The 24,174-nt window shown below is 36.0% G+C and overlaps 1 protein-coding gene across 1 annotated transcript in view; it reads left to right on the top strand.

Moving 5' to 3' along the window:
• The window catches only part of LOC149790361 (uncharacterized), a 161,582-nt gene that overhangs the window by 6,159 nt on the left and 131,249 nt on the right, over nt 1–24,174 (top strand). The window contains exons 2-3 of the mRNA XM_089973207.1: nt 2,032–2,230; nt 10,748–11,065. Of these exons, the coding sequence (XP_089829333.1) occupies nt 2,111–2,230; nt 10,748–11,065 (438 nt within the window). The 5' untranslated portion in view covers nt 2,032–2,110. The remainder of the gene's footprint in view (nt 1–2,031; nt 2,231–10,747; nt 11,066–24,174) is intronic.

Genomic DNA, 24,174 nt, shown 5'->3' with positions numbered 1-24,174 from the left:
CTTTCTACATCTCTTTGATGGTCATCACACAGAAATAAAGTAATGAGACATGAAAGATTTTGATAAGAAGGAATTCCTTTATGACTAGGCTAAAATGTCAATTAGAATAAAAAAAAAATTTTTATTACTTTAGTTTTTAGTAGAAGGACTAACATCTTTGTTAGCCAAGGTTCCAGTGTATTAACTGTGTCTACAGCTGGGCGGATCAAATGAATTTTTCAGCACTTCAGGTGTGTGAATTTTCACAGGATGTGGCGGCAAAATGGTGCCAATCTGACCTCCAGTATGGCTGGCAATATAGTAGTCTGGAAAACTCTCATTACAGTTATGGCTCCAAGGTGCCCTGTCATGTTGAGATTGTGCTTTCACTAGAAGACTTTTTATGATGTCTAGTTGGTCCAGGATGGAATAGTGTGCACCTGATATGGCTACCAAGAAGTCATCTTGAAAGTCTTGTTATTTTATTTAAAAATGAATGTCATATCAGGATGGGTTTTCACCAGAAGACTTAAAATGACTTGATGGTACTAAATTTTAAATGGTGATGATCCTGTGTGCAGTATGGCTGCTATGGTGTACATCTTGAAATACTTTCTATTGCTGTTTCATTTAAATCGGAAAGCTATTTTGAATAGGGTTTTCATCTGGAGAGTTCTTATGGTGTCTAGTTATATGAAAATTGACACAAACTGACCTTTAATATGGCTGCTACGGTGGCCATCGTAAAAATATTCTTATCTTTACTCCTTACAAATGGATGAGTATATCAACATGGGTTTTTTTACCAATAGACCTCTTATAATACCTAGTTGGTGCTAAATGAAAATGGTGCCAATTATAGATCCATTATGCCGCTGCTACTTCTTCTGAATGGATGCCCATACTGACATGAGGACTTGGCCAAACGACTTATAATGAGATCTGCTTTGTCCTAAATGAAAATGGTGCCAATCTGACATCCAGGATGTCCATTGCAGAAGCTAATTTGAAAATCTTGTTATAGCTGAAGATTTTCAGAGATGGTTTCCTCACTCTGCAATTGAAACAAAGAAATTGTCTTAACTTGATTTCTGGGAAATTGTTTTGGCCAGCAGAGCATCATTTCAAGAGACTCTTGTTATTTTTTAAGTATTTTCCTAGAAAGCTGGAAGGGTGTACATATTAGAATGTTGAAACTGACTGAAAAAGATCTATGTATGTAATATGCTGGGAAGGTGGGAGGCCAGGAGGAAACTAGAATCTGACATGTTTATCCAGAATTGTTACTTAAGTTAGCAAGACCAGACTGTGGTAGTAAAACATGAGCAAAACTTCTTAACACATTAACCCCTGGAGGTTTTTGTCATTTTTGCCTGAAATTCGAGTAGGAAACACATTTTGAAAGCTATTTCTGAATAGATCCGAAAACACCAAATCCCAAGTGATCGTTCAGTAACATACTGCCTAGTTGTGTTAGAAACATTGTTTTTCATTGGCTATTTGGCTCGCGCATGAGCAGAAGGGTAAAAGTTGGAGTTCTTATTTTTTTATATATTTTTTACGCTAAATGAAGCCATTATTTTTGTATCGAGACCACTCTTTATTCCAAATGCCCAGCTTATCCTATTTTTTGCAAAGGTTCATCTGTCTGTCTGAAGTTCATACCACTTGGCCTTAGATCTGAGGCCAAAAAGTCTAAAACCGGACACAAAATCAGATTCTGACCACAGGTGAATTTTGGGTACAAAAAAGTCGGGTACAAAAAATGAGGTTTTACCCTCAGTATTTTGTAGTGTAACTAGAAATTCCAGATTATTTGGTGTCATTGTAGAGCTACATCTGTCTGCCTTTCTGTAATACCACCCACTTTAGTGTATCATGCATGACCATGACGTTACAGAACTTGGCAGTAGGCTACTACCTCCTGCCATGTTATCTCGTTGCTAGGGGTTAAATGTGTTAACTGTGATGAAGATTGAGAGCTTGTAATTCCTTGGAATGTCTCATTGGTTGCACAACTTTGATAAAGTATATTATCTTTTTTTTTTACAGGTGCTATGGCAACTCTTGTATCAAGCAGCATGTTAATTTGAATGAGAGGATATCTTAGAGGAAGAGGAAGATAAACACTATGGAGAAGGGTTATATAAATGCAGAACACTCCAGTGAACTGTTGGGTGAGATGTTTGAACTTTGGAAAGGGAACAAATATTGTGATGCAGTTCTCATTCTTCAGAACGAAAGATTTAAGGTTTGTGGAAGGGTTTTCTCATTTTCATTTCATTCATTCATGTTGTGTTTGTCCTTATGTTACACCTGGTTAAGGGGGCCCCGAGTGGCCGAGTGGTCTAAAGCGCTTTACGTTACGGATCATTGCCATCTCACCTCTGTCTGCGTGGGTTCGAGTCTCAGATTCAGCCAATGTGGGTATGCGAGAAAGCTTGCCAGTAGCTTCTTGTGTCGGTGGTTCTTTGCGGGATTTTCCTGGGTTCTTCCTCCACCATTAATACTGGCCGCCATGTATAGCCTATCGTGTGCTGAAAAATGGTGTTAAACCCCACAACAACAACAACAACAACATCTGGTTAAAGGGGCCCTGAGTGGCTGAGTGGTCTAAAGCGCTCTCCGTTATGGATCACTGCCATCTCACTTCTGTCTGCGTGGGTTTGAGTCTCGGATTCAGCCAATGTGGTTATGTCAGAAAGCTTGCCAGTAGCTTCTCGTGGGTTGGTGGTTCTTTCCGGGGTTTTCCCTTGTTCTTCCTCCACCATTAATACTGGCCGCCATGTATAGCCTATTGTGTGCTGAAAAATGGCGTTAAACCCTACAACAACAACAACACCTGGTTAAGTTTTGTATTCAGATCACTTTTTAGGATTTGTTGGATGCAGTCTTGTGCAACTTTGTGTATAAATGAACAATGATTTTTGTAAAATTGTTTTATGGAGATTCCCATTGCTGTTTTTCTAGCATTTTTCTGACATGTGACAGTAATGGATTCTCCTGACTCAGTATAGGTCAAAGGGACACCCTGTATGTATTTTTGTGTTAAACGTGATCCCATCAAAAGTAGGTCACTGTGACCTTAGATTTGTGCCTCGATGACTGTGGTGAGTTCCTATTTATTGGGTCAGTTTCTGGGCATTAGTTAGCCTCAGAACCATGGAATTGTTTCATTTGGATTCATCTTGCTGTGAACAACACTGTACTACCAAAAGTAATTTGAATGCTATGAAATTGTTTTTGTTTAGTAACAAGTAAAAAGGGGAATCCCGCAGGTTTTATAATTAGCCCGCTTAGGCCTAAGACCAGGCAGAAACGTACAGAATTTTGATGTCTTGATGTAGTTGCTTCATATAGAAAAAAATGTTAATTGATAAAAACCAATTTAAAAAATATTAAATTTGTGTTTATGTGCTGCATATATAAAAAGTGTTAATTGTCCAAAACCAATTTAAAAAAATTAAATTTGTGTTTATGTCATTTACAGTTTACAAAAGAGATAATATTGTTAGCTTTTTACTGGTATCATTAGTAAAATAAATTTAAAAGCTGAAACCTTTCAGTTTAACTGTTAACATTTTCAAGTTTTATCTTGTCCACACTGAGGGTGACCTAATTAATTGATGCCATAATATATAGTATCTCATTAGATAGGACCATTGACATTAAACTTACTGGAAAGCATAACAATACACATTCACAAGCATGCAGAGATCCTCAGAACAAAATAAACAATAAATTCTCAAATAATTTTTCACCATGACTTGGAGGTAACATTTGAGTCATACTGTATGTATTCACTTAAAATTCAAGTCAAAATGTAATCTACAAAGATCCTGATCTGTTGTAGCATAATGCACCTACAGATCAGGGTTGTTTATTCTATTGATTATTCCCAACAAACAGCACAGACAGATCTGCCAATGTATTATGGCAATCTCTTAAATTTCCGACTTAGTATGACCTTGAGTGGAATGTGAATGTTACACCTCTGAATTGTACAAAATATTGGTGGCAATGGGAAAAATATCTGACAAGCAGTGCTAGCTTTACAACTTTTTTTTTTGCTGTTGTTGGGTTTAGCGCCATTTTTCAGCACAGGATAGGCTATATATGGCAGCCAGTATCAATGGTGGAGGTAGAACCCAGAAAGAACCGTCGACCCACGAGAAGCTACTGGCAAGCTTTCTCACGTACCCACATTGGTCAAGTCCGAGACTCGAATCCATGCAGACAAAGCTGAGACAGCAGTGATCCGTAACAGTGAGTGCTTTTCACAACTCGCCCACTCGGGGCCCCACAGCATGTATGTGCATTCTCATTAGCCTGACATCAAAAAAGATCATTACTTTTATTGATTGGCAAATGAAAGGAATGTATGTCCACTTTCTTGCCACGTGTGTAAACAAAAATGTCTTTATGGAAATTAATTTGTCACTGAAGATGGAAAATAGTATCAACATATTGGTGCACACTTAAATTTACATGGTGTTTTGGTTAAAATTTGTCAGGCAGTGTTTTGGGTCACAACTGATTTTCCACAACTTGAGATATTCCGGCATCTGTTTTTGGTGGATAACAAGTTTCCTTGTGTGTCCATTACCTGGCAGCTGTTTTTGGTGGATAACAAGTTTCCTTGTGTGTCCATTACTATGCACTCATTTGATTTAAATATTAATTAACGCACATTGAAATTGGATTGAGGATAATTCCATAACAGTAATTTGTTTCAGGAAAAAGTTGAGATGTCACATGCAGTCAGTATGGGTAAAAACATCCTGTTAAGGACATAAGATGGCTGAAATGTAACATGTACCCATGTCTACAATTTCTTAGTTTTTGTGTTCATTATTTTGTCTCCAGTTTCATTGTAAATATCGTTATTATCTGTTAGTTTGGGGATCTTTCAATCAGTGTAGGTGTAAAGGAAAATGATAGCTGTCACAAATTAAATGAGATTGCAGCGTCCTGTTGATTTCTTGTTAGATAACTGAGGTTTAACTTGTACCAATGTTCACTGTACCATACAATAATGTCATTTGTTACATCTAGTGGTTGGGAGGAGAAAAGTTCATGTAAAAGAAATCTTTTGTGATAAAACTTAACTAGGATATCAAACACAAAATAAGACTTCCTTTTTAGCTTTATTAGACCAGAAATCTTTTTGCACACATTTATCACAATGTCTAACTGGTTCTAAATGTAAATGGTGCTGCTTGGACAACCAGTATTAATATCATAGTGGACATCTTGAAATACTTTTTGTGGCTACTACTGAACAGATGACCAGATCAACTGAAATCCTTTGAACGATGTCTAGTTGTTCATAATTGATAATGGTACTCATCAGATATCAAGTGTGGCCATCAGAGTTATTCCTCTTTGAAAATGGTATTCGCTAGACATCAGAATTGTTCTTAATGAAATGTTACTCTTCAGACAATCAGTTGTTATTGAAACTGGTACTCAATACACATCCAGTATGCAGAGTTGTTTCTTATTGAAAAAGGTACTCAGTAGACATCCTCTATGCAAAGTTGTTCGTTATTGAAAATTATACTTAATAGACATCCAGTATGCAAGGTTATTCCTTACTGAAATTGGTACTCAGTAGACTTCCAATATGCAGAATTGTTTCTCATTGAAATTGGTACTCAGAAGACTTCCAGTAGACATCCAACACGACAATCAGAGTTGTTTCTCATTGAAAATGGTACTCAGTAGACATCCAGTATGCCCATCAGAGTGGCCAACTCTAAAATTTTGTTAATGGTAAATCTTTTGAATGAATGGCCATGTTTTTACTGAATGTCTTTATGATGTCTAGTTGGTCCTAAATGAAAACTTTGCTGCAGAGACATCCAACATGGCTACTACAGCAGCCATCTTGAAAATGTTCTTGGTACTCCTGAATGTATGGTCATATCATCATGGGGTCTCACTGAAAATCTTTTAATGATGTATGATTGTTCTAAGTAATGAAAAAGGTGCAAATCTGACATCTAATATGACTGTTTGGATGTATAACATAAAAGTCTTGTCATAACTACTTCTCCTAAATAGATAGGCATAGTGACATTGGGATTTTACTGAAAGTTTTCTTATGAAATCTAGTTGGTTTTAATAAAAACAGTGCTTTCAAACCTCCAACATGATAGCCATGTTGTCACTTGTGACACAAGATTTTCACTTATAGTTTCTCTCTTATCTGGATCATAAATGAAACTGTTGCCAATGTGACCTTTTTCAATATGATGGTAATACTGATACATAATTTTGACAAAAACTTACTCTATTTTTTGTTGTTGATTGTAAACAAAACTGGTGACTTCGCAGAATTTGACAAATCTTGTAAAAGCTATGTCCCAAGAATGGATGGCCATATCACTAAGTTTCTTTGCTGATCATAGATCATAATTAAATATGGGATGTTCTCGTGGGTCGGTGGTTCTTCCCGGGGTTTTCCCAGGTTCTTCCTCCACCATTAATACTGGCCGCCATGCATAGCCTATCATGTGCTGAAAAATGGCGTTAAATCCCACAACAACAACAACTACTTATGGGATGTTTGTATGTCTGTTATTACATGTCTGTTATTGGTATGGCTTCTAAAAGTCAATTAGGATTACTGTGAATTTTTTGCACAAACATTCAACATGTTGTCTAGTTAATCCTAAAAAAGAATTTGCCATTTGATCATCCACTATGGCTGAAGTGCTGTGTTGAAATCTTGTTGTAACTACTCCTCTTGAACACATGATTATATCAAGATTAGGGTTTTACTAAAAGACTTCCTATAATGTCTAGTTGCATCTGATTGGCTGGGCTTGTCCATATTTTTTTATAGGGTTTTTGATCAAACTTGGTAAATAGGCTTATGTCATCAAGATCTGTGTTAAGTATGATTGAAAGCAAGAGCCATTTATGTTACAGAATTTTGATGTTATAAAATAAAAAAATGTCAGTATTTCCTGTATGAAACAGTAGCATTTAAAGCAGGTCCTGAAGTCCTTTGCATTCAACAATAGAGAGATCACATTGATATATATTTAATTATTTGTCAAAAATTTCAGCAAATTGTTAAGGATATTCCTAAGTTTTATTGTGGAGACATTGAGGCTGTCATGTCATAAGGACCATCTGTTTATTACAAGAGCAGTTATTGGATTAGGGGGCCCCGAGTGGCAGAGTGGTCTAAAGCGCTCACTGTTCCAGATCACTGCCATCTCGCCTCTCTCTGCGTGGGTTCAAGTCCAAGGCTCGGCTAGCATGGGTACATGGGAAAGCCTACCAGTAGCTTCTCGTGGGTCGGTGGTTCTTCCCTGGGTTTTCCAGGGTTCTTCCTCCACCAGTTATACTGGCCGCCATGTATAGCCTATATTGTGCTGAAAAATGGCATTAAACCCTAGTACAGCAACAACAATTGATTAGGGTTTATTTATCATGTCATTAAACTGTTATAAACTACTGTGATTGTTGTCATGTTATTTATTTTGCATGTGCATATTTTCTGATTTCTCCATCATGGAAAAGGTTAATACTGTATATCCTTGCCTGTAAGTAGAGTCTAACTGCAAACAGCGAAGATTATAATCTGCTGTAGCATAATGTGCCTGCAGATCAGAGTCTGGATTGTTTGTTCTACTGATTACTCCTAACAAACTGCATAGGGCCAGATCTGCATGCGCATTATGTGACAACAGATCTAGGTCTGTGCAGTTTGCAGTTAGGCTTGTCTTAGAAGTGAGTATATACGATAAAGGCTTTATAATTTACTGGCTGCTTAGACATTACAGGGAGACACGTATTATAATATAGATTGTTCCCACTTACATTGTTCATATCATACTTAGTGTCACTTGTATTGTTGATTATTCCAAAATATATTAATTTCAGATTTTGCTTTATTTATTCTTTTTCACCAAATCTCATTCTTCCAGTTCACATTTTAGGAATACATCCATTATTTTATTTACATTGATTGCAAAACATTTACAATTTTTCAGTGACATGAGCAACCCAACAAAGTGATGTATTTGAAAAGACACATATTTAATGAATATTTATAAATTTATTAATAATACCATAGCTCAGCAAACATGTATCTGTATAAAAGTCACTTACATCAAAGAATACTCGCACTGAGTCGTTGTTGCATTTATTGCCATAACGTTATTTCTGAAACTTCTTTTTTTTATTTTTGGGACATTATGGAAGTTTAGTGTAGTGGTGCTAATAATTTGAAACAAAGAGATGTACTTCATCAACGCAAGTTAAAATCTTTGTTGCATACATCTGGTGACAGCATGATAGAAACAAGGTCGCTATAATTTATAGTACAAATTCAAGCAGTTAACCAAACACTATTTACAGTGTTTAATACTGGTTACACATTTTAGTGAAATAGGTGTTTATATTTTCATGTCAGAAAAATGTAATTGTTGGTGACATTTGACAAATTTATTGTAATAATACATAAACTGACAAAAGTATATATATGTGTGTGTGTGTGTGTGTGTGTGTATATATATATATATATATATATATATATATATATATATATATTAGGGCATAACCGATTAGCATTTTTCTACTGATTTCCGATTCCGGATTTTGGGCATGAAATTTTTCCGATTCCGGATACGATTCAATTAATCGGAAATGCTAAATTAAAAGGTTTTTCAAATTAACTTTTTAAACCGTGTTACACACGTTTTGCATATCACACCAATGTCACAAGGGGAAGGATATGGCAGGACTATAGCAAAATGCAACGAAGTTCAAAGCCACAAAGAATCCATGAAATTTTTTATTTTTGTAAAATGCACTGAAACATTATAAACGTTTTTTCTACGATCACATTGTTATACATAATAATTATAAAAACTTACGATTTTACAAATAAAACTCGCAAACTGAAATCCACGTGTTATGGCGCCCTAAGTATTTATTTTCCTGTGATATTGTTCTTGTTTTTTGGCAAAGATATTATAATATAATAAATTTAGAAATGTGAGTTTAAGAGTCTTGAATATTGAATCATTTATGTCGACCAGCTGCCAGTTCCGACCCATTCTTTGTTCAACAGTTAGTTGATCTTGCCGCCAGGCTTTAATTTTCCCGCCTTAATCATTTATGTTGGCAAGCGGCCAGTTCCATCCTGTACTTTATTCAACAATTAGTTGATCTTGCCGCCATGCTTTAATGTCATGGTCAAATAAAAATAAAACAGGCTTTTGTTTGGTCCTATAAAGTTGGCCTCTTGCGGCGACTTAAATAAAAGCAATGAAATCTGATCGATTCTTGCATTTTCCAAAGTGATCGGTGATTGAAACAAGTTTATTGTGCTGTGAAAGTTTCCTTATTAACTTTATTTATATTTATGATTGTAAGAATCATTTTCTTTTAATACCTCATTAGCATGTGTCAATGTATTCAATATTATGCCTTCATTATTGAGGATGTTGACATAAACGGGTAGGACTGTATTATATATTTTAATAAATTTAAATCTTTCGGTCTAACTCAAGTATTATCGTTTCACCCCGTTGTGTTGACCATATTGGACTTTTCTGACTTCTTATTTAACTTTATTAACGCACTATCGAATAACACGCAGTGTTAGGCACGGTGCTATAGAAATTCAACTTTATTATTTTTATTATCCGAATCGGTCGTTCCTGCCTTGTCCGACTCCGATTAATCGGAAGTTCATACTATCCGGTGGAATCCGATTTCCGGATCAAAAGTCCGTTATGCCCTAATATATATATATATGCTATCTAATAATTCATAATGATAATGTCCCATAACATTAACAACACTGAGTCTTTTTGTAAAACATTGATGTTATAATTGATAATGTATTTTGAGTGATCAGTAGGAACAGAATGCTCCCGGCATAGAGTCATGTGCGAAAAGCCATACAAAAGATGAAGTAAAATAAACCCTGCGCAAATTAAAAGAGATTTGGACAACTATGGCTTTGTACTAATGAGCAGCAAATGCAGAGTACAAAGAGAAAGTTTTATTATGGCAGCAACTCTTGCCCCATTTGACTTGAAAGATTCAGTTCAAGAGCCCTGTTAATTGGGATCTTACATCTTAGAGATGTGCAACTGGCACCTGCATTACTGACTATACAGATATTAAAGAAAAGAAATGAGTTTGATTGTAAGCATATTGGTAGTTCCATAGCAGTGTAATGACTTGACAATTTAAATAAATGTGTGTGGAAATGAATTGGAGTTATTGTTAGGATTTAAGATAATTGGGGAGTGGTAATGGCTCGTGGGATTAACACAACTGCTCTTGACATAACAAATGTCTAACAACAATTCACAACATTTTCAGAGCTCTGTTTGATTGATTCATAGAGGCTTCGTTGACTTTGCTATGACCCAGATTCTATACAGTGTTCTTCGCCTACTTACCATATGTTTTGGTTATCTTTTCAAGAGTATAATGGATAGAACTGGTTGTGCTGTGACAAACATGTCTATTCGGAATTTAAACAGTATGATTATCTTTTGATACGGTGTTTGACTTTCAGGTGATTTAGTTTGAAGCCGTTGTTACTTATAAACTACTTTAGCATTTAAAAGTTTATATTTTGTCTCGCTTGTTTAAAGGAATGCTGTCAGAGTAACCAGGTAAACAAATTCGTACTTGAGTACCAATTGTCCATGTTTTCAATCAATTTATCATTTTCTTGTTTGCTTTTACAATGTTCAGTATGTATTTACCAAGTGTTCTTTTTTTATAGCTGCATAAGCTGGTTTTGATGGCAGCTTGTCCGAATATTCTACGATACCTGGCCCATAATGAAGTTAATAACATCTTTGAAATTTACATCCCAGAGCATGTTGACGAGTCAGCTGTTAGGCTCGTCTTGGATTATCTCTACAGTGGCACAGTGCAGTTAAAGACAGACAGTGTGTATGAAATAGAGAAATTAGCTAACCAGCTGCGGCTTGGTACATTATCACGGTTTTGCCATGAATTCATTTCACAGTGGGAGACAGAAACCTTGAGCCAAGATCAGACCCAAGAGGAGAGAGTGCAAGAACTTATTCTCAAAAAGGTGAGAATATAGGTTGTAATGGTATTGAAGTGAAAGCAATAGCTTGTCAAAAAACACTACATGTCACATTGTCGGAAACAGCAAGGATTTGTTTGAAATGAGTGAATAATGAATGTGTTCATTTTGTGAAAATACTCAACTTTTTCATCCATCAGATGAAATGTCTCTATTATTCACTTTGAACAAGTAAATTTTCTTTTTATTTGATGCACAGACCTATTGGTTTGCATTATGTATAACATTGAAATATCAGATTTCTTACTGTAACCCTCATGATAATGTCAGCGGTTAAGCATTTATGTTCTGCTGTGTTTTGTATACAGAAAATATCAGTAGCAAAATAATTGTTTCCCATTGCGTAGTAAAATAACACATAAAAAGACTTTTTAACAAGAACTGGACACAGAATTATATGCATATTATTGAGTTTAAACATGTGAAGCAGCCATAGGTACCACTAGACAACACAAGCTCAGAATTTCTTGGTCATGATGTTATTGATACAGCAGTGAAGTTTTTTATCTCGTATTCCACTTGGTGGATTATTGAAATTTTTTGTCTTGGAAAATATGCTAATTCATAGCCAGGCATACAGTAAAACTGAATATGCATGTCAGTCTTCCATTGAAATGGCAAATTATTTGATGTTCGTCCTTTGTATTTGTTCACAAATTTTGTTTCCACTTGATAAGTTTGAAAGACAATGGCTTTGGATTATTGTCAGAAAAATTGTATGTCTGTTACTTCTTGAGTTGGAAATTTGAAGACTGGTTTGAATAAGGAAGTTCCCTAGCCATTTCTATAACAGGTCAATCATTTGTTCAGCAGATACCGTTATGTAAATTTAATTTATATTTTGTGCTTGGCTTTTGTCTGTGATTGATGGTTGTGGAAGGCGACAGGTGTATTAATATAACAGATATGGCTAGGGTTGCATTAATATGACAGATATGGCTAGGGTTATATTAATATAACAGATATGGCTAGGGTTGCACTAATATGACAGATATGGTTAGGGTTGCATTAATATAACCGATATGGCTAGGGTTATATTAATATGACATGGATATGGCTAGGGTTGTATTAATATGACATGGATATGGCTAGGGTTATATTAATATAACAGATATGGCTAGGGTTATATTAATATGACATGGATATGGCTAGGGTTGTATTAATATGACATGGATATGGCTAGGGTTATATTAATATAACAGATATGGCTAGGGTTGTATTAATATGACATGGATATGGCTAGGGTTATATTTATATGACAGATATGGCTAGGGTTGTATTAATAGGACACATATGGCTAGGGTTATATTAATATGACATGGATATGGCTAGGGTTGTATTAATATGACATGGATATGGCTAGGGTTATATTAATATGACATGAATATGGCTAGGGTTGTATTAATATGACATGGATATGGCTAGGGTTGTATTAATATAACAGATATGGCTAGGGTTGTATTAATGTGACACATATGGCTAGGGTTATATTAATATGACATGGATATGGCTAGGGTTGTATTAATATGACATGGATATGGCTAGGGTTGTATTAATATAACAGATATGGCTAGGGTTGTATTAATATGACACATATGGCTAGGGTTATATTAATATGACATGGATATGGCTAGGGTTGCATTAATATGACAGATATGGCTAGGGTTATATTAATATAACAGATATGGCTAGGGTTGCACTAATATGACAGATATGGCTAGGGTTGCATTAATATGACATGGATATGGCTAGGGCTGCATTAATATGACATGGATATGGCTAGGGTTGCATTAATATGACAGATATGGCTAGGGTTGTATTAGTATGACATATTGCTAGGGTTGCATTAATATGACAGGTATGGATAGGGTTGCATTAATATGACAGGTATGGATAGGGTTGCATTAATATGACAGATATGGCTAGGGTTGTATTAATATAATACAGATATGGCTAGGGTTGTATTAATATAACACATATATGGCTAGGGTTGCATTAATATGACAGATGTGGCTAGGGTTGTATTAATATAATACATATATGGCTAGGGTTGTATTAATATGACATATGGCTAGGGTTGTATTAATATGACATGGATATGGCCAGGGTTGCATTAATATGACAGATATGGCTAGGGTTGTATTAATATAACAGATATGGCAAGGGTTGCTTTATTATAACACAGATATGGAGAGGGTTTTATTAATTTGACATGGATATGGCTAGAGTTGTATTAATGTGACAGATATGGCTAGGGTTGTATTAATGTGACACAGATATGGCTAGGGTTGTATTAATATAACAGATATGGCTAAGGTTGAATTAATATAACAGATATGGCTAGGGTTGTATTAATATGACATGGATATGGCTAGGGTTATATTAATATGACATGAATATGGCTAGGGTTGTATTAATATGACATGGATATGGCTAGGGTTGTATTAATATCACAGATATGGCTAGGGTTGTATTAATATGACACATATGGCTAGGGTTGTATTAATACAACACACATATGGCTGGGGTTGTATTAATATAACATATATACAGATGTCAAGCTAGACCTGAAGTTTAGGGAGAAGTGACCTTTCTTTTTAGGACAGAACAGGGGGCAGTGGGAGCAATGGAAGACATGCAATATATATAGTTGTTTTTTACTTTTTTAACTGAAGAAGGCATAGTTTACATTTTTAGGTAACTTTGTTTGCCCACTTCGCCTGGTAACCTGTTCCTACAAATGGCTTGGATTAATTTAATATGAACAAATGAGTTAGGCTGGCTGTATTCTTGCTTGCTGCAGAAGCTTAGACTGCCTAATTTCACAAAGGGAATTTCTTAAAACCTTGAATTCCATCAGGCAACAAGCACCCCCTCTTTTAGTTAATCCAATCAATATTACTTTCTCTGACCACCAGAAGTTTTGTTACAAACCCATTGAATATGGAATAACTCTCTGTAGATCGCAGTTATTAATAACTATTCTGGAAAATACCATTTTATGACACATGTTTCAGATGGTCCAAGATCTCCCAAAATATTTGCTTTGGCTTGTCTCAGCCCTGCTTTTCCCTACACTTAACCATATACTGACTTGTCTGTCAGACCGTTATCAAACTGACTCGAATTAAAATTCAATTCATGCCCCAAGCAGAGCATAACCAATCCCTCGCAGGCTGAGATTGGATTTATTGCAAACCTAGCCCATATGTCAGTCTTAGTGGTTATATTTCACTCTGACTATGACAGAATGTAATGTGAAATTATCTATACAAATCTTGCACCATTACACGGTTATTGCTTATTTGCATAAGGAGTTTAATGAAGTATATGACATGATCTTTATAGCATAACAAGTCCTTCAGTTTTTGTTGATGGATTGCCATGAGTCTAGGTTAATGTTAGAGTTGAAATGAATAATTGAGCTTTTGGATCAGAACACTGTTTTTGCGAATAAAGAGAAGAGATTCAGCAATGAATATGTTTTTGTTTATCTAAAACCAGACTAAGCATTCGATCATGTTGAGCAGATGCACAAATTTCTGTATTTAAAAAGGGAAAACTAAAAATAACCATTCCACTTCCCCCAATCAAGACAAGATTACTAAATTAGGCAATTCAAAATTTTACACCTTGTTGATTCTGTGCTAATGTTTTTGTAGCATTGTGTTTAGCCAATTGTAACTTATGTCAATGTACAGAAATGTTCCAAAGTTTTTCTGTTCTTTGATTTCTCAATTACTGATCAGTTAATGGTTAGTTTTACACAGAGCTTCTCTGTTGCTTCATTTTCTGACTGCTTGGATCCAGTTTTGAGGGTATAAACTTTTTTTAAATGTCATATAGTATATAGGCTACTTTCAATAATGATTGGTGGTTATTTTTTATCATTGACTGGTATAGATTTATAATTATATCAACTCCTACAACCGTTCAGAACTAAAATTGGCTTACATGCTGCAAGACATAAAAAGCAGGATATAGAACAGAGGTCATATCAAGGTCAGTAATCCTTTCAGCAAAATAACTTAATTAGAATTTGCGCACTGTTGGATTAAATACCTGCAATCGTGTTATTCTGTCTCGATTGTATCTTTTTTTATGTTCAAATGGAAAAATATTTGAGTCTTCGACTGTGTGAATCAATTGTCTCCAGTCTTTTGCACTTGGGTAAATTTACATTGAAAGTCAGATTTGTTAAGTTTTCATTGTGAATAATTGCTTTCTTTATGGATTAGCTTATTTTGATTGTTCTATGCATTTAACTGAACAATTTTCAATACTGTCTTGTTTTTTTTACCCATAGTCTGTCTTCAGCAGTAAACAAACATTTTGGTTTTGCTACATTCGAAGATAAGTAAGGAAAACAACACCTGTGTTTATTTCATTATTTATTTGTAACCAAAACTAATTGATTCAAGATGTCTAAAATGTCATTTAATTAGATTTTACATGAAGTGAGTTAGATTTTACACGATGTGAGTTCAGATTCTTTACACTGGTGTGGTTGGGGTGGAGTTGCCAATAATTACCAAGGTAGACCAAAAAAATAAAAGAATAGAAGAATAATTTGACACCTTTATGAACATCAATGAGTTTTCAAATTCTGTCCAAATACATGTTACAAATATTTGAATAGGAAAACGTATTAATTTTTTAAGCTCCAATAAATAATTATGGTTATCATTTGATGATATATATGTGGAATAGTCACTTTCCTTCTCCAATTTTTTTATAGAGTTATTGCCCTTTTTTTCTTGGAACTTGAGACAGTGTATGACACAGTTCTGTTAGCACAACAAAACTTAAGTTTCTTTTTTGGATTAGCATGAAACTTGGTAAACATTATTTGCCATCATCTGAAGATGCACATTTTGACAAATTTCTTTGGTCCAGCAATTTGTTGGAGTTATTATTATTCATGCTCTTGTAGCTGAATGCAGTGTGTGTCACAGTCTCGTCAGCACTAGTCCTGTCTTGTAGCTAAATGCAGTGTATGACACAGTCTCGATAACACTAGTCCTGTCTTGTATCTAAATGCAGTTTATGACAGTGTCATCAGCACTAGTCCTGTATTGTAGCTAAATGCAGTGTACGACACAGTCCCATCAGCACTTGTCCTGTCTTGTAGCAAAATGCAGTGTATGTCATACTCTTGTCAGCCCTAGTCCTGTCTTGTAGCTAAATGCATGCATTGTATGTCACAGTCTCATCAGCACTAGTCCTGTCTTGTAGCTAAATGCAGTATATGTCACACTTTTGTCAGCCCTAGTCCTGTCTTGTAGCTAAATGCAGTGTATGACACCGTGTCATCAGCACTAGTCTGGTCTTGTAGCTAAATGCAGTTTATGACAATCTCATCAACACTGGTCGTGTCTTGTAGCTAAATGCAGTTTATGACACAGTCTCATCAACACTAGTCCTGTCTTGTAGCTAAGTGCAGTGTATGTCACACTCTTGTCAGCCCTAGTCCTGTCTTGTAGCTAAATGCATGCATTGTATGTCACAGTCTCATCAGCACTAGTCCTGTCTTGTAGCTAAATGCAGTTTATGTCACAGTCCAGTCAACACTAGTCCTGTCTTGTAGCTAAATGCATGCAGTTTCAGGGATGGTCCTGGCTTTTAAAAAGCTGTCGCCAAAAAAATCGCCAACCTCAATATTTTGTCGCCAATTTTCAAAAAGTGTCGCCAGAACAAGTAGTGTACATTTTTCCAAGTGTTAATTCAGTATATTAATGTAACAGGCAATGAAAATTACAAAAGATGGGTTAGTTAATTCTTTAATTACAACAAACATTAACAAAATCTTACAAAGTGTTACATGAAGTTCCGTCGCAATTTTAGGGCTGCCCACTTGTTGAATGCAGTTTCAAAGTCTAATTTTTCACATCTGTACATGCTGATTCTCATGAAATTCTCGAGAGATGAGATGCAGAGTTTATTTCTGATGTCAGTTTTTGTGAGGTTCATCTTACTGAATCCACGTTCACAGTCCACAGCACTGACAGGTGACACCAGTAGTCTATCAGCAGTCCCCCCCCCCCCATGGCTAGCTTCACAAAGCTTGTAGTGAATTGCTTCCTAAATCCCAAGAATGATCACTGAATGCTGTATAAATTTTCTCGACAAACTAAATAGGATCTCCATTCCCACGAATGAAACTTACACGAGTCAACACCTGGCAATATTGGACCGTATATATAAGCATAAATTCACACCCAATTTAGAGATTCTTTCACTCTTGTATTTTGAGAAATAAATAATTATTATTAATTATGCAAAACTGGTTGTTGTTTCTTTTGTGCTATTTCTCGTTTCGGAGTTTAAGTGTCAGCAGCCGTAACACGGATTGATGGCAAAAGGAAAAGATCAATGAGTAAAATGCTGCACTGGCGACAGACATAATTGTGATTGAGATTTTTCCATTTCCTTTGTATTTATACACAGTAGTCGGTACTTCAAAGGTTATCAGTTTTCTATGAAGGTTTAGCAAAACTACTGTACTGGTATATGTAAAAAAAAAAAACAACAGCAGAAGATTTAGACATTCAATTAATTGTATCTGTTCTATTCGTGTCTTCAGAAGTCGGTCAGTTGTAGGTATAGTTCGGTAGCATGATTGACTGTATCACAGCATACAGTACTCAGCCCAGATGTCAACATAAGCAGATTATGATGTAAGAATGCACTGTAAAGATGGGGTTGTCAATACGAACAAAGGATTGTTTGTGCAACAGATTGATTCCAATGCATTGCTTAGTCAAGTTTGTGGCTTCCTTTCATTCTCCCTTTTAATTTATCCAGTCCAAATCTATGATTGTATGTACAAATTAAATAACCAAAAAGTCTGTCGCCAAAAAAATCGCCAGATGGGATATTTTTGTCGCCAATAAGGAAAAAAAATCGCAATTTGCGACATTGGCGAAGCCCAGGACGATCCCTGAGTTTATGACACAGTCTCATCAGCACAACAAGTCCTGTGGTTTGCCTTACAGCTTTTTATCGATCATTGTGAAACTTGATGCATATTATGGTCATTGTTTAAAGTGTACATATCAACAAATCTTTGTGCTCCCTTGAGTCTTGTAGGACTTGCAGTTGAATGAAGTGTAAGACAGAATTCATTACTGCAACTATTTTGGCAGATTTTAGGGATGGCTTTGAAGTTTAGTATATATGACAGTCATCAAAAGAAGATGTGCATGTTTTCAAGTTGTTGTACTCAAATTATTTTGAGATGACTTATGTGTATTTTTTGTTTATTTTACTAGAGTGTTATCACCATCATGACAAGTTTGGATATGGGAAAGTAGGGGCATATTTACATGAGCTGAGTGCTCACTATTCCTTGAGGTTTTTTATTCAAAATTGTGTCATGCTGATTCACATATTTTACATCTTGCCATTATCTTTTGTATTAAAGTGGAATATAAATGAAATATATGACAGTCTCAGCTTAAATGTTTATACTCCCACAAGACTTCCAAGTCTTACATCGAATCATTTAAGCATGGCGTACATTGCGGTTTTAGAATGATATAAAAAGTAATTATAGTAACTGCTTGCAGGGTTCCCATGCTATCGGGATATTGGGAAAACGTCGGGAGAAGTGATAAAAAATTTTCCCAACCATGCAAAGACCTTGAATTTTGCAACTAAAGTCGGGGAAAACCCCAAGAATTTTCCTCCACAACATGACGCCCGAAACAATTACGTAACTGAGTCGTAACTGAGCTGATCGTGAGTTAAATTTATTGAGTTCTAACCAGAATATTAGGAGGTTGCAGTATGGATCATTTGGTTGCTTGCCATAAATATATTTGTTGAGATAATCCAAACGCTCAGTAGATTAGATTCATCTGGTTGACTTTTTGTTTCATGGATATATTTTTTATATGGAAGGTATGAAAACCAGTTTAGCATCACAAGAGGCCAACATGGTGATGTTTAAGCATAGCCACTTTGCGAATGGGGTGGCAAACTTAAATGTTGGTAAATCGAGTTACACCTGCATGAAATCGATCTGAAAATTATTTATTTTCTCAGAAATTGTGAGTATTAAAATCATTATGTCTTTAAGTTGCTGAAGGACGATAAAACTAATGCGTTGATGAAATTTGAGCTGGTACTAGCGATCTTGATTGCTAGTCGCACAAGCACACGGAATCTCACAATCGTCATTTTCAAATGTTATAGAAAAATAATATTAAACGAAAGTCGTATACTGGTTGTAATAAAAATACACAAACAAAAGAGCACAAAATTCTTTATATTTATTCCGAGACCAACTTGCGGAGTTTTGTTGTATCATGTGACTACCACGTTGACATGTGCTCTCTCATGCAGGGACCATACGAAGCATGGAACCAGAATACTCTGCTTGATGAATCAGACTGGCCAAGTTTCTTGTAGGTGTTCTCGAAATAAATATGTTGAGAATTGTATATTCTTTCTGGTTTTTACAAAAGGTATCAGACTTTCATTTAATATAATTGAAATTTTGTACGACATTGTTGGTATTGTGTGACTATTGGACTTAATGATATCTTTGTTTGAGAATTGTGAAGTCATGTGGCTATTAATGCAAATGGTGAGTACCGGGTCAGGTTTCATCTATGCCAAGTTTTGTCTAGTTTTTCAGTGGATTAAAGACATAACGATTATAATACTTGCTATTTTTGAGAAAATAAATAATTTTCCTATCGATTTCATGCAGGTATATGTTGATATAACAGTTTAAATTTGCTAGTCCTGCTGGTAAGCTATCTTGTGGTGGTGGCAGATTCTAAATTTTTTATATGTAATTGCTCTGAACTCACAATCCATCCGAAATGTCCAAATGGGGTTGGAATATTCGGAGAAAACCCGGGTTAGAAAAATTTTGAATCTCTCAGCCATAATTACCCATATTACACCCATCAGTCATACATCAAAATAAAGGGAATTAAAGGTTCTTGGAGCAATACCTAAGATATACAAGGTCTTTTTTAAATAGCCAGTATAACCAGTGAAGAAACGGGGGAAATTCTTTTTCTTTAAGATTCTAACCCTATGCAAAATACGAAACTGTATAGCGCCACCTTAATACAAATATGAATATTTGTGCAAATATTTTTCTTCTTTTCATATCATTATGTATGATGTTCTGAACAAAATGGTACATTAACGTTGATTTTGTTCATGAAAATAAGCCAGTTATGCTTATTTTACTCATGCTTACATAATATTTCTTGAGGTAGTAATGTGTGAATAATGACCTTAATTATGGGGAAATTATTTGTCTTAGAATATAGGAATGAAGTCAACTTAAATTAAAAACTGTTACATGAAGTAAAAGAAATATATAGTGAAAATGTTTCTTTTTATTTATTTGCAATGAAATTAAAAAATAAATGGTAACCAAGCAGATCGCTTTCTTACTTATTAAACAATAAGCAAATTGTTTGACCTTCATGAACTCCATCCCTTTTCCAACTGTAAACTTATTGGTGTCATCTCAGGAATAATTTCATGTTCCTGTCTTTCAGCATAACATTGGTTGCTATGTTGACAAAATGTAATGTGCATTTTTAATATAGCTCACTTTTCATTATAAAGGGGGTGGGGCTGGGCTTGTGTGAAACTCTGACACTAATAAATATTGTTCTGTTGGGGGAAATGCAGGAGAATTATTCAAAAGGACTATTTTGATGCTTGTGACTTAAATTTTTCAGCCATACAATCAAAATTAAATCATTCAAATATAATACTTATGTTCTCTTAAAGTTATCAGCTTACCTGGATGACAGAGTGATCTCCCCATGAATATTCCAGTTACTACTTCCATACATGCTGGGTAGCATGATCTCAGACAGAAAAGCCGCACAATCCAGATACAATTATTTTGGAAGTTTTCTACCTTAAAGCAAGTTTTGTGTTTTTGTTTTTGTTTCATCTTTGAAAGGATGTATACTCTATGAATAAAATTTCCACTTTTCTTTTGTTACTTTGTTCAACGACAGAGTTTAAGTACCATCACTTTACCATCCTCACTCACTTAGTCATCCTTTGTACACACCTGAAACCCCTCTGGTGGCCTAGTGGTTGGAGCGTCCGCCTCGGATGCAGGAGCTCGTGGGTTCGATCCCTGGCTGAGTCAGTCATACCAAAGACTTACAAAAATGGTACTAACAGCTGCCTCGCTTGGCGCTCAGCATTAAGAGGTTAGTGTTAGGACTGGTCGACCTGGTGTCAGGATAATGTGACTGGGTGGGACATCATGCTACATGTCTGCGGCATGATGCCCCAGTCCTAGACATCACTATAAACTGCCACACTGCAGACGTCATAGCAATATGACTGAAAAATTTAAAGCTACATTAAAAAATCCAAAACGCAGATACATACCTGAACAAGGCAATAATCCATTATTTAAATATTTACTGGTCTGGTGTGTGATATAGAAAAATAATTTAATATTGATATATAATTACTGCAATGGCCAGATATATTCAGGTAAGTTTTCAATATTAATCTAATCTTTGTGTCCACTTTGTATTGATATACATGACGTTTTACTGGTTTTACCTATATAGGCCATAATTGGCCTTTCCTACGTTTAACTTTTATGACTCGAGGTCTTAAAATATGTAACAGAAAGAAAGTGAAACCTACAATTTAAGTTCAAAAGAAAAAGTCATTTCTCTTGGTGGAGACCCATGACAGTGCTATGCCACTCTATGGCTAGTTAGTGTCTTGTGCCCAGTTCCTATCATGGACCCTTGGAAGCAGTTTGCATCTATTCTTACAACGAATTATCTCAGTCTGAGAGTCCTTCACCGTTGGGGTTTTCTATGTGAAAGCAAACATCAGTGTCCTATGTTGCCTGTTTATTAGGCCATTGCAATGATACTGTTGTTGTTGTTGTTGTAGGGTTTAACGCCATTTTTCAGCACAAGATAGGCTATACATGGCGGCCAGTATTAATGGCGGAGGAAGAACCCAGGAAAATCCCGCAAAGAACCACCGACACAAGAAGCTACTGGCAAGCTTTCTCACATACCCACATTGGCTGAATCTGAGACTCGAACCCACGCAGACAGAGGTGAGATGGCAATGATCTGTAACGGAGAGCACTTTAGACCACTCACCCACTCGGGGCCCCATGATACTGTTGTACTAGTGGCTACTGAATCTTTGCTCCATTAAAAAAAATACCCAAAAAACAATGAATATGAGGTTCTATTTGAGGAATGGGAGAGCCTCACTTGGCTTTCATGGGTGGTCCCTTTGAGTTAACAGTTTGTACTGTCATGAGCACAGCAGGCTGGGGTGCACATCTTCCATCATTCCAGTAGGACATTGGATAGTGGCTCACTCTGGATCATATATTGCATGTTACTGTGAAAGACATATGGAAGGCATTCCATAGGTGACAGGAGAATCTACACGAAAGCGCATTCTCAATCTGTGCAAAATTTCAAGTGTGGTGAATTATCTCAGAAGGCATGTGGGAACAAAGTAACCAGAACATTTTCTTTGGGAATTTCTAAGCTGGTGTCTTCATTGACAAATCCACATACAATTTTGTCCTATTCCTGACCAGCTACAGGTATTAGCACACATGCTGTCCCAGAAGAATAAATTAATATTAGCAGAATGGCCATTTCATTCCTTGGTTTTCACTTGCATATGTGCCTTTTTGGATTGACCAGTGGTGGATCATCCAGATTTCTCCACTCAAGTGGGAAAGATTGTGGATCAATGATGCTATTAATAGCAACTGAAATCCCCAGGAAAAATATATTTCCTCATCAGCTCAAGCAACCATGATGGTAGCCATTCCATCCCAATCTAAAGTTGTGGAACCTGCACATCTGAATCAAATTCTACAGTGTTAGAGAAAATCGCTCGAGCAAAATAGTCCCCACCTAAAGTGTACGAGGGAAAAGGAGAATTTTCACACAGTGGCGTGAGTGCAAACACATTGTACCACTGATCACATCAGTACCAAAGGAGCTTATTTCCTACTTTGGTGAAAAATAGTACCAATTGCAATAAAAGGCTACTGTTAGACAATCCCGACATGCTGAGTCATCATGGAAGATAAGGATACCTAACAAGACCTATCTAGTCTGCTTTCAGTATCAAATATAAACGTCCAAAGGTGTTAGCTTTGTGTCGAAAGTGAATCTATCATGTGTGCTAACCAGCTGAATAAGACTGTATGAACCACTCTTGAGGGCTTCATTGGTACACTTCTCAACTAAGACTGTATGAACCACTCTTGAGGGCTTCATTGGTACACTTCTCAAATCTCAACTAAGACTGTATGAACCACTCTTGAGGGCTTCATTGGTACACTTCTCAAATCTCAAATAAGACTATGAACCACTCTTGAGGGCTTCATTGGTACACTTCTCAAATCTCAAATAAGACTATGAACCACTCTTGAGGGCTTCATTGGTACACTTCTCAAATAAGACCTGCTTCATACTCATACTAGCAGTGGTAGGCATAATTAGCAAAACATATGCTGTATTAGTTGATCTGAACTACTTGCAGTTCTGTTAGGATGGGACAGTATAACTAATGATGGCCCCTGCTTTCATTGCCAAGAGCAGACTCCTGTTTGTGGAGAATCAGACTTGTATAGTGAAATACCTGTCTACTTGGGACACTTCATCCCAAGGTTGTCTGCAGGATCCAATGCAAGATCTGAAGTGGTACTTAAAAAGGGTCTGAGCCATTGCATCGAAGGACATCACGTTTCTTACCACTCAAACAGGGAAAGGACCACAGGATCTAATGCAAGGTCTGAAGTGGTACTTAAAAGGGTCTGAGCCATTGCATCGAAGGACATCATGTTTCTTACCACTCAAACAGGGAAAGGACCACAGGATCCAATGCAAGGTCTGAAGTGGTACTTATAAAGGATCTGAGCAGTTGCATTGAAGGACATCACGCTTCTTCTTACTGCTCAAAGAGGGAAAGGACCACATACCAGCACAGACACTTTTGTCCTGGATAAAATGGGTTATTTGTTCCTCATTTTGGGAAATAATCCCAAATCAAATGAAATTGCTAAACATTTTGAGGGCATTTGCTACAAGGAT

This window comes from Sinohyriopsis cumingii, chromosome 10 (genome assembly GCF_028554795.1).
Source record: "Sinohyriopsis cumingii isolate HCF-2022 chromosome 10, ASM2855479v2, whole genome shotgun sequence".
Lineage (NCBI taxonomy): Eukaryota > Metazoa > Mollusca > Bivalvia > Unionida > Unionidae > Sinohyriopsis > Sinohyriopsis cumingii.
The sequence above is the reverse complement of the archived record's forward strand: the minus strand, read 5'-3'. Positions and strand labels throughout refer to the sequence as shown.